Below are 14,792 nucleotides of genomic sequence, written 5' to 3' on the forward strand. Positions count from 1 at the left end.
AAAGCAATGTTTGCAACATTTTGCACTTTAATATTTTTTTCAAAACGAACAACTAATTTCTTACACATTTGTACACTATGTATATAAGAATTCAAAAAAAAATTTAATCGCATAAAGGATACATGTAGAAAAGTATTAAAAGTTTTTGGATGTCTCAACAAAATGAGAGTAGCTGCTTTTTGTTACCGTGAATGTTAAATTTGGATGCTCATGAACTAGCAGACATGATCAAATAGGCGTAACTGAGAAGCAAAGTGGCCGGAAGGGGACAGTTAAACACAAAACGCTGTATACAGGGCAGTATAACCATTCCATGTTTTTGTAGATCACACCGTGTGTCCCATTGTAATAGAAACTACAGGGACCTACAAAATAGACAGCCAAACTTCACAAATTTTCCTATTTCTTGTTCTTGCAGAAATATTAAATTCTCTTTTAATAGTCAAAGCATGTATGTTTATACCTGGAAGACCATTCTCAGCTCTCATCCACGGCATATTACAAAGTCTTACATAAAAGCAAAAATTGCAATAATTCCCAGCACACAAAACAAAAGGATTAACAGGCGAGAATGCTATTAACTGAATGAAGAATGCATTTAGGACATTTATTTTCATGGAGCACATTTGAAATATAAAAAGGAAAAAACAAAAAGCCAATACGAGTCACACTTCCAGCAGAAAGTGAGGGTGGGGGAAAAAAGAGAAAGAAATCATCAGTTTGAGATTGACACTTTGGTGTTGTCCGATTACGCCAACTTGATCTGCAATGACACGGTCCCATCTGTGTCTATCCCAGAACCCCACCCCTGTACCCCTGATGACAGGGTCTTAGTGCTTCAATGATGGTCACGGTGCGTCCACACACAATTTGTACAATTCTGCATGAACAAAGTGTACACAAATGCAACATCACAGTACGAAGGTTACATCACATATTCCCTGCAAACTAGATCATGACTCAAACGGCCCTTTGGAAACCATCCCAGGTGCAAACGTGATTATTGTACAAGAAATGAATTAAAGCAGCGTGGAACCTCACAGCAGAGTGGCTTCCGACTACTAGTTCTGTGGTGTGCAAAAGAATCGATCATGTGGAAAATGCCTAACCCTGTTTGTCAATGGCTCAGTCAGAACACTTGACAACAGATGTCAAGAAAGCAGCCCAACAGGCCCATCAGTACAATTTCATCAACATGCATGTTGGGCGGGTGGAGAAAGAACCTCGAGCTGGGGTCGGGATCGAAGAATGAACTTCAGAGAGACAAAAAGAAAAAATATAAAAAGGTATATGAGTGAATGTCACTCAGTTTGGCTCTCAGAAATTATTCATATAACTTTTAAAATCATATTACCATACTAAATCTACCTAGGAGGAGGGAGGAGAATAACAGCAAAGGAGGCAGAGCAGAGGAAACCACTGTTCTGTTTTAAATGTTTGAACTCTTGGAAAAAGCAGCGAACATTAAACTACCCCCATTTCCTCCAACCGTAAAGCCAGACGCTCTCACAAGACTCCTAGTAGGCAGAAAAGCGCCACCTTGGCATGATCTGCTCGATTTGGCAGAATGTAGCCCTGTGAAGCAATGGGGAGGAGCGGAGGGAGAGACACGGACTCCCGATTAACATCAAGCATGTGTCAAGTCCAAACCTCTTCAGAGGGGTGATCCAAGACAGGGAAAAACACTCAATCTACACAGCAAATATAAATTTTTTTTATATCTGTAAAGATAAATATCTTTTAAAAATGATGCAAACACATGCCACTCTTTAACTTTCATGCATATGCATTATTTACAAATTGAAAAATACCGTTTTTCTCTCTCTTTTCTTTTTTTTTTTTGTGTTCTATTCCACTAATAAGCCAAAAAAAAAAAAAAAAAAAAAAAAAATCCTTACAATCATCCAATCGATATTCGGCAACCCAAACACAGATCTCGCCAGACATGGTCAGAATGATTAAAGCCATTTTGAAAACAAAGTCCATTTTCCACACACAAAAAGAGTATATAAAATAAAGTCAAACAGAACACGTCCACAAACATAACTGATAAGGAGAGGGCAAGATCTTACAATGCAAGCAAAAGGAAGATATTTCACCTTTTTGTTGGATTTCTCAGTCTTGCGCTTCACGCTGCTAACAATACTGTTGAACATGTAATATTGTATTTTTAATATTCTAAATTTTTCATTTAAATATAATTTAGTCTTATGCTTTTCTTGAAACAAAAATCTGGAAAAAATTATGCAATGCAGGGCGGTTTGCCAGGGAGGAGGCAGCAGAGGTCTGTGCTGCTGTGTTGTCATTGCATTAGCGCTCTAGTGGGTGGAGTTTGTCTCCGAGAGTCTGTGGTGTGGAGATGTAGCCTCAATCCTCAATGTACTCCCACAGGTCTTTGTCATAGCCTTCATGTACGTGTTGCAGCAGCACTCTCCGTCTGCTTTCACAGTATCTGCACACAAGAGCATCAAAACGTGGACCGTTATGAACGCATGCACAATCTTCCTGTAAAGCATGAACATGTAGTCATGCTTGAATCTAACGAAACACACTTTGAATTAAATAAAAGTCGTTTTAGATCACAGGGATTTAAACTGGGGTCCAGGGATTGCAAAGGGGCCAGAAAATGTGCTTCATGGACATGATTAAGAGTTTCAGTTTGTTTTTTAGGGCTATCAAAGTTAACTTAGGTAAGGCAGTTCATAATAAACTTATATAAATATTAGTGGTGTCAAAATTAGCGCGTTAACGCATGCTATTAATTATTTTCAGATTAACGCGTTAAAAATATTTAATGCCATTAACGCAGGGGCGGGGCTAGGGTTGGCCACCCCATTCGCAACTGCTTTTTTTCTTGCAAAGGATTGCGTTTATTTAGATGCAGAATGTCTTTATGACCACATCAAACGGGAGAAGTTTCAGACACGTGCTCTATACGTCGCCTCCACGCCAGACGCGAGTCAAACAAGCGCGTAAAAGATACTGTGCTCGTAGCGCGCATTCTTCAAATACACACACAAAGGTGCCGGTGCGCGCTGTAGCCTATATCATTTCATATCATACAGCGAAAGAAACTACGTGCATGCAATGTCATAGTTATGCCGTCAGTTAAGGCATGAAGTTACCAAAAAGGCGATTAAAGCTGCCTTAAACTGTGTGCATGCATGCAATATGTTATATATGTGTCACATTTAAGTACATGTCTCTGAAATGGTTTTAAAAACTGTCCTGAGGCACCCTAGCACTGTCTCCCTCATCTAAAATACCCAATTCAACTCATCCGCTCATTAGTTGAGACTTTCAGACATGAGTCAGAAAATGTAAAGAGATTTGTGAGAAAATAAGATGCATGTCAGATCCCCATCACCTTCAGCAGCAGCAGCTTTTAAAGCAATAGCAGGCAAATAAGTTAATAACCAGCTGCTGTGATGTCTATTAATCCAAGAACAAAAGAAAAAAAGAGCAAATCAATAACTTTTATAGTTTTAAGTGGTTCATCTATATTTAATTTAGAATTTAGTGTTTGGTAAGTATTCATTTTCTGTATATTTCTGCTGAAGGGCACAGCTAGCTAAATATGTCATTTATTATAATGGGTTCATGTGAAGATTGTTTTAAGTTCACTTAAATTAGACGTTAAGTCTAATAAATGTTAAAATTGATAGCTCTCAATTATACTGTAATGCTGAATGGCTACAGTCAATGGTTAAATATTCAAGGGGCAAAAAACATTTTTTTATAGAGACATCAGTAGTATTGATATCAGTGATGCTGGCCTTCAATCATGAAAAAGATACCATTAAAGAAATATAAAAAATATACTGTCTTTATGTTGTTTGTACAGTGTACATTTGAAGATTGTTTATTTAAAAACTTGAATGTTAGGTGGGGTTAAGCATGATTAATCACGATTAATTTTAGAAAAATGTGTGATTAATTAGTTAATTTTTTTAATCGATTGACAGCACTAATAAATATTTAACACAGTTGTCAACGTTTTGCACCAGATTTTAAAACTTTCCAGCGATGGAGAGAACTCAAGGAGCGGGAAGGCCTGCGATCGGGCACCGAAGTTGCTTTTTCTTCTCAATAAGCGAGTAACATTGGTTTTGCTTTGTCTCACAAAACTAATCGTTGCCGTACGCATATGTGAGGGTGGAGCTATCAAAATAGGGGCGAAATCCTTTTGGGGTAGGGGCGTGTTTGTTTTGGTGATTTCAACATTGGCTATCAGAAATCACTTACCCCGCCTTTAATTCCTTTACACCAAGTTTCATACATTTCTAGATAAATATTTTATGAGATTTTTTAATCTTGCGATGATAATTTAATTTATTCCCACCCAAAGCTGTATGCATTTCTTGATAATCAAACATTTTCAGTTTCAGACTTCCATTGTATTTTTTGGTCCAACTCCACACAATGGAAGTCAACAGGAACCAAAAGTTTGATCACCAATATTCTTCAAAACATTAGCAAAAAAAATAATGCATACAGCTTTGGAAAGACATGAGGGTGTTTAAATCATGACCATTTTAATTCTTGGGTAAACTATCCCATTAAAGAAAATTTGTACACTTGCCTGTATTTATCTTGTACTTTCTGCTTAATGTCCTGCAGAGAATCTTGGGAGATGTCCCGTTCAAGGTATCCGGACAGAACCTCTGTAGCATTCTCCAGATCTGCCTGGTTATTCTGGGTGCAAACATTAAAAATTAGATTATTCATGTTCTTACAACACAATTCAACACCTTTTCAAAAATGATCAACTTTGGTTTACCTCAAAGATAATAGACTGGTTGTTCTTCTTGAGGTAGAACGCAAAGACGTAGGTAAACATAAGCGTGGAGCGGCACTGGCACAGCACATCCACGGCCTTCTTCAGGAACTGCACCTCGATCCATGACATGTTGTGCTGCTGCATCTCCTCCATCTTCTGTTTGACCTGGGCGTACAACTTGTGCTCGAAGCGCAAGCTCTGCATGTGGTTCATGTAGCGGTTGCAGTAGAACAGGTACCTCTGCAGAGCTGCTCTGGAGCGCTGCACAGCATGTACAAACATATAAAATGTTTAATAATGAGTCTGTAATTTGCATGTTCAGACATCAGCACGAATGGATTGACATAATTTACCTCTTGAGCATCCCGGGCTGCCTTGGCATCATCCTCGTTGTAACGATTACAGTTGTACCTATGGGTCAAAACATTCAAGAAATAGTTCTATTACCAAATATTGGTTTAGACATCAATAAACAACTGTACAATTCAACAAAAACTGTTATAAACGCATCATGAAACATAAAACTGTTTGAATTACAGCGGTCTACAGCTGAATGAGTCACTCTAGGTTTCCCAAAGTGATGTTTGCAAGTGATCTGTAAACAGATGACTCTATGGAACAAGGAGGAGGAGAAAGCTAGCTTTTGAGCTCTCAAGTTTAAGTGGGACCTCTTGATCAAAGACCTGCATATGACAACGTTGCCCTGGGAAAAGGTAGAGGAGAGGCATTTAGGTTTATCTGAGAGAGAGTTCAGGGAGTTCACATTTGATGGCAGATTGTTCTATTTAGGTGTGTTTGGTTAAAAAATCTTAAATACACAGAAATAAAAAAAATTATAAGAATGAAAATCTATTTTTTATGTATTTGTGAAAGCATTCTGAACCCCTCCACCAGCTGCCTAGCTTATGAACTGCTGTTCTACATTAATTAAGGATTTAAATTCAAAGGCAGACAACATACAACAATCCTGCTAGTAGTATAAAATAAATAAACAGTAGAAAAAAGTATCATTTTAGAGTAGAAAACCGTCTTAGGGGTACTCTCCTAGTATACGAGTACACGAGGGTCCACAAAGTGCGGGTGACAAATTTTGTTACTAGAATAGTACACACGTATTGTACGCACACCATCCGATTTTTGGAACCGTGGATACTGTCTATGCAGAGGTGTGTCATTGATTGGTTTTGCACTAATCAGTTGTTCCACAAGGTGGCAACACTGGCCCGAGCCGTTGTTTCACAGTAGAAAACAAAACTAAAGAGACGGAACAACAACAAAATAGCAGAGATTTATTAAAAAATAAATAAAAGATTATTTTTTGCTTAAATCTTGTGACCAGAAATGTGTTGCATTAAAAAGGAAAAAAAACGATAAAAGAATGTCAAATAGGTGCAAATTTTAGTGCTGTGATAATGACAAATTGACATTAATTGCAACACATAAAAAGCATAATTAAACAAATAGGTCATTTGGTAATTTTGGCTGAATTATTATAATTCCATGCCATTTTATTGTTTTGGGTCAATAATATTTAAAATATCTTAAACTAAACCATTTTAACATTATTAAACTACTTTATCCTTTATCATATCCTGCTTTTTACTTTTATAGGATACTGGTAATATCAGATATGTTTGTCTGGTATAGTTTTGGCATGGCTGCTTATTATATTGTGTTTTTAACAGGCTTGTCTCTCCTACTCAAAGCACAATAACGGTGTTCACTGTGTAAACTACGCCAGGTTGCTTTTTTTGGCATATCCGGCAACTCTTTACTTGAGGCTTTAATGAAGAGGACGCATTTGTGTGAGAGAAAGGTTCAGAAAAGAGGGGAAGAAGAGCAGCACATCTACACACACTGAATGTCAGATATAGTTAATCCCAGCTGTCCGGGATTTATTTAATAAAGTGGTTTAAATTAAACACACCTTATAACCACTGAGCTTTTCATAACTGCCATACCATCACAGATGCTCACTTTTTCTGCATCATAAAAATGTGAACAGCAAGTTGAGAGATCACGTATCGAATCAATGATTCTTGGTTACAATCAGTGGCTAATTCATAGAAGCTTGTGTGTTTGGAACTGGGTTGGGAATCACTGAAATGCATGATCCGTGCAGATACATCCGTCAATATTCATACATTTTTGGCTGTTAATAAAGTCTTTAATAAAAGTCTTTATAACCTTAAAAACCATTCGATTTTAAAGATCTGGACCTACCAAGCAGAGCCATGTGGCTCCCAAGGCCCCAGGCATACCCAGCAGAATTCTGCTTTGCAGTTCTGGTTCCGGCACACCATGTGGTTGCAGCCACCATCTTTCTCTATGGTGACGTGGCATTTTGGACATTCCTGCGACACAACAGGAAGAAAGTCATTCTTCCAGGTCATGAGAAGACACAGGGAAGAATTTACAACATCACACCGAGCCTAACAACTGACCTTCGTATTTGCTGCAATCCAGTTTGATGTCTCACTGTCATCATCACATTTTTTTATCCATTTCCTTAACCACTGGGAACGAGAGGTAAAATAACATCAGAGGACATAGAGGATTCAATTCACTATAACAATTAAGATAACTTAAAAGTGAGGTATTCATGACAGAATATCATATAACAACATATACAAGAGAAACGAGTTTTGTCAGTTGCTTATGAAGGGTTAAATGTTTTCTCTCACTGGAATATGATTGTAATCCCCATATGAGAAGCACAAGGGACTAGAAGCTTCCTTTGTTTTTGCCAAGACTACCCCCACAATAACAAGACAAGCCTCTGAAGAGTCTCTTAATGCTGAGAGTAGGAGAGGTGGCAGTCTGTTAGCTTCCTTTGTTCAGACACAATACACTTGCCATACCAAAATCAACATGTTCCCTGGCTTTCTACTGAAATTACAACACTTAAAAAGTGCATTTATTTTTTTCAGTGCTGTCCTTAACATATTTCAGAATGGATGTCTATTAACAGCACTGGAATGGGGTATTTTATTCATTTTGCCTCAGTATTTAGAGAGAATGGGTGTTATGCTCAGGGTTTAGGGGTTCATATCAATGAAGGGAAATTAAATAAATAAGGGTATTTATGGAAGAGTATGATCCAGGTTTGTCAGCCAGAAATAACAGGCAAAACTGCACTTAACTTTGAAAAACACAAGCATTGTTGACAATGGAAAGCATAAAAAGAAAAAAAAAAAAACACACACGTACTTAAAAAAAAAAAAAAAAAAAAAAAGTACAATGGCTCAAAGCCATGACTCAACATATTTATATATAAACACTGATAGCATTGTTGTGCAATTCTAGTTGGACCTAAAGATTTTAAACATATAAAATGCTGCCTCAACACACCTTACACTTCACTGGATCGTGCCAATTTTCTCCACAGTTGAAGCTGCAAAATAATTGAAAACATATTAGCATTCTCTCATAGAATTATGAACACAAACACTTGATCCCTTTAGAATTATGTATAATATATAAAAATTATTTTAAATTTTTTTTAATAATTCACAATATTACTTTTTTTTCCTACTGAATTTTTAATCAAATGAATGCAGGTTTAGTGAGCATAATAAATGCATACATACAAATACATAAAATGACTCATTGCTCTAATGGTTCTAATAAGTCATTGCTTCCCAAAATGAACAGATAGCTGTGACGGTTGGATAGGATTACCAGACTGCCATCTAGGGAACATGTATCCTGAGTTCTAGCGTCACTGGCTTGGTCAGGTTTTCCCTGAGATGGTGGAAGGCCTAAAACTGATCTGAGGTTACGGTACAAAAGTTGATCTCATTAACTGTTCAGTGTCTTACCAAAACTGCCGACCACACTTGCACCGTACAGGTTTGGCATCTGGGTACTGTACTTTGACAACATGATGACAGTCAGGTGCTGGACACCATTTTAACAGTCGGTTACACTGCAGAGGAAGAGAACAGAGTAAACCAAATTTACAAACCAGAAATCACAACTGCAGCAACTGAATGCTGATGACATCAACCATTATTTGATAAATGTCTTGTGTTTCAATAAAAAACAGGAAACCTGACCTTTTTACAAAAAGTGTTCAATGTCGCAAATTTGCTTCGGTTTGATTAGTGACCAAGATCTTGAAGGAATCTTAAACATTTCTTCATTTTACCTACACATTTATTTTAAATTGGCCAGAATCTGGAAGCTTTTATTTAGTTAAAAAATACAGATTTTCTGTGTGGTATCAGACATCTGGGCCACACTATATAACAGAATGTAATTAAATCATACCTCTACAAAACTATTGGTTATTAAATGCTGGTACTTCAACTTCACTTTTGAATCTGTAATCAGTCGCCTGTTGGAAGAATTGAGACATATTTAGACAGACATGCATGCTCAAATACTATATTTGTTTTCCACCAAAGTGCATACAAAAGGATCAGACCCTGTACCTGCATCACAAAAGCAGCAGGGAGATCATATGTAGGTTAAGACAGCTGTGCGAATCCAAAATAATCTAACTGAATCGACAGGAGGTGCCGTGTTGTGACTCACGCCTCCAACAAGACAGCATAACATAGTGTCCTACTTCTGACTAGGAATAAACTATCAGCTCATCTAGGATAGCCATAATATACTTCAGGACACACCATTTCATGGCTGATCTAAGAATAATAAACCTAACAAGGCTTTCGTATATCCCAAACAACGATGATGTGAGACAAAGAGAGTATAAGGGAGCGGAGACAGACTACTATTACAATAATAAATGGGAGAAATTGTAATGATGTGATTTATCTTGAAACAATTCCAATAAGGAGCTTAAATATTGGACTTTGTTTCTTTAAACCAATTGCCTACATAAAAATTGTAGCTGGATAGAGAACTTTGAAAAAAATTATAATAATTTACTTGAGACTTTCTATAAATGCCGATTAATTTCTCAAACACTTACATGACTGTGTTGTCATCCACCAGAATATCACAGCTATGAGCAGGACAAGAAATGGTCTAGAACGGAAACAAGCAAGCTTGTGTTATAATAGGTCAGAGAAACAGACAAAATGTCAGTTGACAGAAAAAATCTGCAATAGCCAGTGTGAATAGTTCAACAGCTAAATATGAAACAGCTGCAGTACTATCAGGCTGACAGGCTGCTACCTCATGTGTATTTGCATGTGATCTGTGCATTAGAATTTAAAGTGTAAATGCAGTGGCTGCAAATTATGTTTATAATATTAAGCAAACAATATTGACAATGCTATTCTATTTTTTCCCCGAGACAGTAAATTAGCAATTACAGAATTACTTAAGACAGTACATTAAAGGAACGCTCCACTATTTGTGAAATTTTTTTTTTTTTTTTTTTTAGCAAGAATGCATTAAATTACGGAGCCCTTTTAGGGACATTGTGGTGGAAAAAATTCGGGGTGGAAGGAAAAACAATTTTTCAAATGTTTTGTGTTATCGCGCAAAACTTTGCGTTCCAGCTGAGTTTGGACTGTTTACTTTACAGCTTGCAGTGGTTCATACTGCTCCGTATGTTCACAATGGAGAGATTCATAAGAGTTTGATGTTGAACTTGGACTCAAGTATAAAGAAATACAGGTTAGTTCAAGGCAAAACGCTTAATGTGGCTTAATGTTTTAAAACAATGACATTGGAGGACCAAATTCGATAATAATAAAAGGTGTTCAAATTATTAGGCTAATATTAATAACCTTATTAATAATATTACTAAGCAGAAGCCCAGAATATGAATGCAACGCCCTGCACGTAAGCTTTTTCTCCCCCATAAAACGCTTAAGGTAGGCTAATGAATGAAAACGGTGATTTAAAAATACCAAATCCGTTGCATTCATATTCTGGGCTATTCTGCTTTATTAATAGTAATATTATTAATAGCCTAATAATTTTATTAGTATTTATTATTTTCGTAATGTTTTAATAAGCCACATTAAGCCACATTTAGAATGTCTCAAAACCGTGCCTTGAACTAACCTGTATTTCTTTATACTTGAGTAAGATTTTGAACCGCTCCATTGTGAACATACGAGTATGAACCTTTCTTTAGCCTAAGCGTTTTCTATGGGGAAGAAAAGGCTTAACGTGCAGGGTGTTGCGTTCATATTCTGCTTTATTAATAGTATTATTATTAATAAGGTTATTAATGTTAGCCTAATAATTTTTTCAAGATTTATTATCTAATTTAATGTCTACTTTGAAACATTAAGTCACATTAGGCGTTTTAGAATGTCCCAAAACATTTAGGTTTAGCACGAGAACGCTAATATCTTTGCGAGAGAGCGCAAAAAACATTTGAAAAATTTCTCCCACCTCAAATTTTTTCCACTCACCCCGAATTTTTCCCACCACAATGTCCCTTAAAGGGCTCCGTATTAAATTACTCAAAAGTAACAGTAAAGATATTTGTAATGTTACCAATAATTCCAACAAGTGCTGTTCTTTTGAACTTTCTATTCATTTAAGAAATCTGAAAAATACATCTTGGTTTCCAAAATATATATGTCTCAAGTAAAAAAAAAAAATATATATATATATATAAAATAAGAAATGTTTCTGGAGTTCCAAATCAGCATATTAGAATGATTTCTGAAGGATCACGTGATCACAAATGTTGCTGTTTTTACTGCATTTTTAATCAAATAAATGCAGTCTTGGCGAGCATAAGACTTGTTTCAGAAATAAATCTTATCGACCCCAGACTTTTTAAATATGGTGTATATTATTAATTTAGTTTACTCTTCCACTTTTTAAATAAAGTTGTGTTTGTGTTAGTTGTTTCTGTGGCATTCTAAATAAAAAATTTCACTGGTATTAGAATTAACTTCTAAAATTTTGGTGTCACGACATGTGTCACAAATATGTACCTGTCCCATTCCTTCCTCTATGATTTTGGTGGTTAAATAATCACCCCAGCACTGCATGCAGAACTTGTGCCCACATTCCAGACCAGTGAAGTACTGCAAAAGAACAACAAACACCAAATCCACATTTATGGAAAGTTACAATTAATAACAAGCAACTACTGAGAACAGTGTAAATATCTATTTCCATTAGTCAATAATAAATACAATATTTCTTCTTTTAGGGTGGATCTTGCAACAGTCATTAAAAAAAACTCAGTAACACAGGACACAAATGACAAACACTGCAAAACATTAAAAGAAAATAAGCAATGAAACCAATCCTAGCTAGCAGCTATCCAGTGTTGTGTGCCCATGAAACACAATGAGCCTTGTTCTCTTCAACAAATCGATACAGCCAACAAGACTGTTTTTGGCTCAGATAGGGATCTTGCAAATCAGTTCTGAGCAGGTGACAGAAGAGTCAGCCGTAGTCATTATCTACTGCTCCTACAAAGTATCCCTTTGTCATGCATTTTACAGTCTCAGGCCCCCCGGTAGTAAATGCCTGGTTCTCTCTCTTGGGACAACAGACAACGCGGCAAGAACAAATCAGCTTAATATTTGTGGTAGGACTGACGCAAGCAGAGCATTGCTTACAACAACATCACAAGTAGTTTAACAGCACTGTGCAGACAGCACTAATGGTATTTAGGGAACGTCTCAAGGGAACCGAGTGGTGGTCAGCTTTATGAAGCAACACATTAACATCGAAATGACAATTTGACATTAGGTCAAATTAAACAATCGCAATAAACTGATACTTTAAATGTATCCGCAATCTGATTAAAACTTAGTTAAGCAGAACTCTCAACCTCAAAATGATAGGTTTGCTGTATCGTGTCGCCCCCCCAACTGATCCTTTATTTTAAACAGACAAGCCGTGAGACAGGGACTTCCTGGTTGACGTTACAGTTAAATAGTTCATAGTCACGATTCAAAGCAATAAATAGAACAGTTTCCAAAACCCTGGTGGTTAATCCAGAGTTTTTTTTCAGACAGTTGCTGGCTCTAATGACAAAGCTGATCAAAACAATACATGCATGCATGCCACACTTAATCTATCTTTTCACTGACACACACACACACACATTTCTCAAGGTTCCCTGCAAATCCGAAGACCCGTCTGTTCCTCTCTTCAGTTGCTTTGTGTACAATTTAAGTAATCCAGTGACGAGATTACTGGTGAAAGGAGCTCATTAGAAATCCTTCCTGCCGGCTGAGACACTGAAGCGTGTAGCACAGAGTGGCAAACATGAAAACACATCAAATTAATACTGCATACCACCTTCACATATCCCATAACGCAACAGCGTGCCGTCCATGTGGTAAACAATCTGTTCACACAGCCAAGGGATTCAACAGATTCACTGAAAAAACAGGCACAGACGGAATCTGCAGACGTTGCATCTAAAGTGAAGATTTCCTTCACTTTAGACATATACAGAATTCTGTAGAATGGACATAAAAACACTACAGTACAATCTGTAAAATTTGAAACGAAATTAATGCAAGGATGCATTCAATTATTCATCTGTTCTTTTAAACTTTTTAAGCAGCAAAACCGTTTTCAAATGTGAAAACAGTAAGAAATGTTTCTTGAGCATCAAATCAGCATATTAGAAGGATTATGTTGCACCAAAAAAAAAAAAATTCAGCTGCACCATCAATAAATTAAATTTTAAAATATTAAATTAGAAAACGGTTATTTTAAATTACATTTCCTGATGGCACAGAACGAGCAAATCTATTCTAATAATAGCACTTCAAAATGTAACTTTTTGAGAAAATCTGAAACATTAAGAAAATCTTATCAGGCCCAAATGTTTGAACAGTAGCATATGTTAAATGGAGCTGAGAGTACTACACTTTTTATTGGCTGAAAGTATAATGAAATTAGCCAAAATGTCTGCTAAAGAGCATTCCAAGGGAAGTGAATATGCAAAACTGTGTGAACGATGAGAATTCCATTTCCGGGCACAGATTCCGTGTGAGCCTGCTAATAAGCGATCAGCACAGCAGCCGTGGAAATGGACTAATCAGAGGAAAGGAAAGCGATTCCACTGGGGGGGCACTGACCGAGTTAGGATAGTTGAGATAGCAGATCTGACATGGCATGTCCTGTGCCGACGATCTTGTGTTCATGAGGCGTGTCCGAGACTTCTTGCTGGGGTTTATAACGTGACACTCTGAAAATAGCTTGTCAAGGTTACCATCAAAGTACCTGCAAAGAGATAAACAGTAGATTTTTCTCAAAATTTGCTGGTTCAGTATTGAATAAAGACAGGTGTTAGCTGACTAATAATCTGGTGGGAGGAAACAGAAGACACAGAACAGTTACCTTTCCATCAGCTTTTCTTTGTCCCAGTTGAAATGACTAAGTAATATTCTAGTGATTGTAGCAGGATTCTGTAACAAAAGAGATAGGCATACATCTTTTTATACATCAAACAAGCACACACTAAAAAAAAAACAAAGCAACAAAATATAATAGTTTAATTTTACATATATATAGGTCAAAGACAAAAAGGGATTTTAAGTATGAAAACAATAAAAGTTTAATATGCCGTTAAATTGTTTTATTTTTGCACATTAGAATGCTTTGTTTGATTTTTTTCTGAGCAAAAAAGATACATCACTCGCATACATTTTTACCATGACTTACAGAATAAATGTAATTCGGTATAAGAAGTTTGTATACAGTTTGTATACCAATACAAAATTGTCAGTCATAATTAGAACAAAAACCAATCACAGGATTGCAGTCATTTTAAATCTTTACTAATCTTTGTCACTATCCTTCAAATCTCTAGGTTTTACCCATTTGTCAGCAAGAGGTTTTAATCATTAAAAATAATAAAATTTTGTATAATCACTTATTCTTTTAAATATTTTAATAATTAGGTCAGACCTAAACAGGTCAGAATAAGTATGTTGTTTCATTTTTACATAAATATATCTGCTACACTGAATGACGATGGAACATTATTTTCACAAAAGTTATTTGAAACATTAAATTAAACATTTTACTTGCATTTAAAATGCCTTCTGTGTATATAAAATCACTTTTGTAAACTTCATCCACCAAAAAGCTCTTTCAC

At 36.3% G+C, this 14,792-nt stretch overlaps 1 protein-coding gene across 1 annotated transcript in view; it reads right to left on the bottom strand.

Moving 5' to 3' along the window:
* Positions 1-14,792, bottom strand: part of LOC306842538 (E3 ubiquitin-protein ligase arih1) — a 16,802-nt gene continuing 2,010 nt past the window's right edge. The window contains exons 2-14 of the mRNA XM_079373468.1: positions 14,033-14,100; positions 13,771-13,915; positions 11,656-11,748; positions 9,720-9,775; positions 9,053-9,119; positions 8,602-8,708; positions 8,132-8,174; positions 7,225-7,296; positions 7,004-7,134; positions 5,134-5,191; positions 4,781-5,041; positions 4,583-4,695; positions 1-2,452 (exon numbers count right to left, since the gene is read on the bottom strand). Coding sequence (XP_079229594.1) covers positions 2,368-2,452; positions 4,583-4,695; positions 4,781-5,041; positions 5,134-5,191; positions 7,004-7,134; positions 7,225-7,296; positions 8,132-8,174; positions 8,602-8,708; positions 9,053-9,119; positions 9,720-9,775; positions 11,656-11,748; positions 13,771-13,915; positions 14,033-14,100 — 1,299 coding nt within the window. The 3' untranslated portion in view covers positions 1-2,367. The remainder of the gene's footprint in view (positions 2,453-4,582; positions 4,696-4,780; positions 5,042-5,133; positions 5,192-7,003; positions 7,135-7,224; positions 7,297-8,131; positions 8,175-8,601; positions 8,709-9,052; positions 9,120-9,719; positions 9,776-11,655; positions 11,749-13,770; positions 13,916-14,032; positions 14,101-14,792) is intronic.

Source organism: Barbus barbus (assembly GCF_936440315.1).
Source record: "Barbus barbus genome assembly, chromosome: 23".
In the NCBI taxonomy this organism is placed as follows: Eukaryota; Metazoa; Chordata; class Actinopteri; order Cypriniformes; family Cyprinidae; genus Barbus; species Barbus barbus.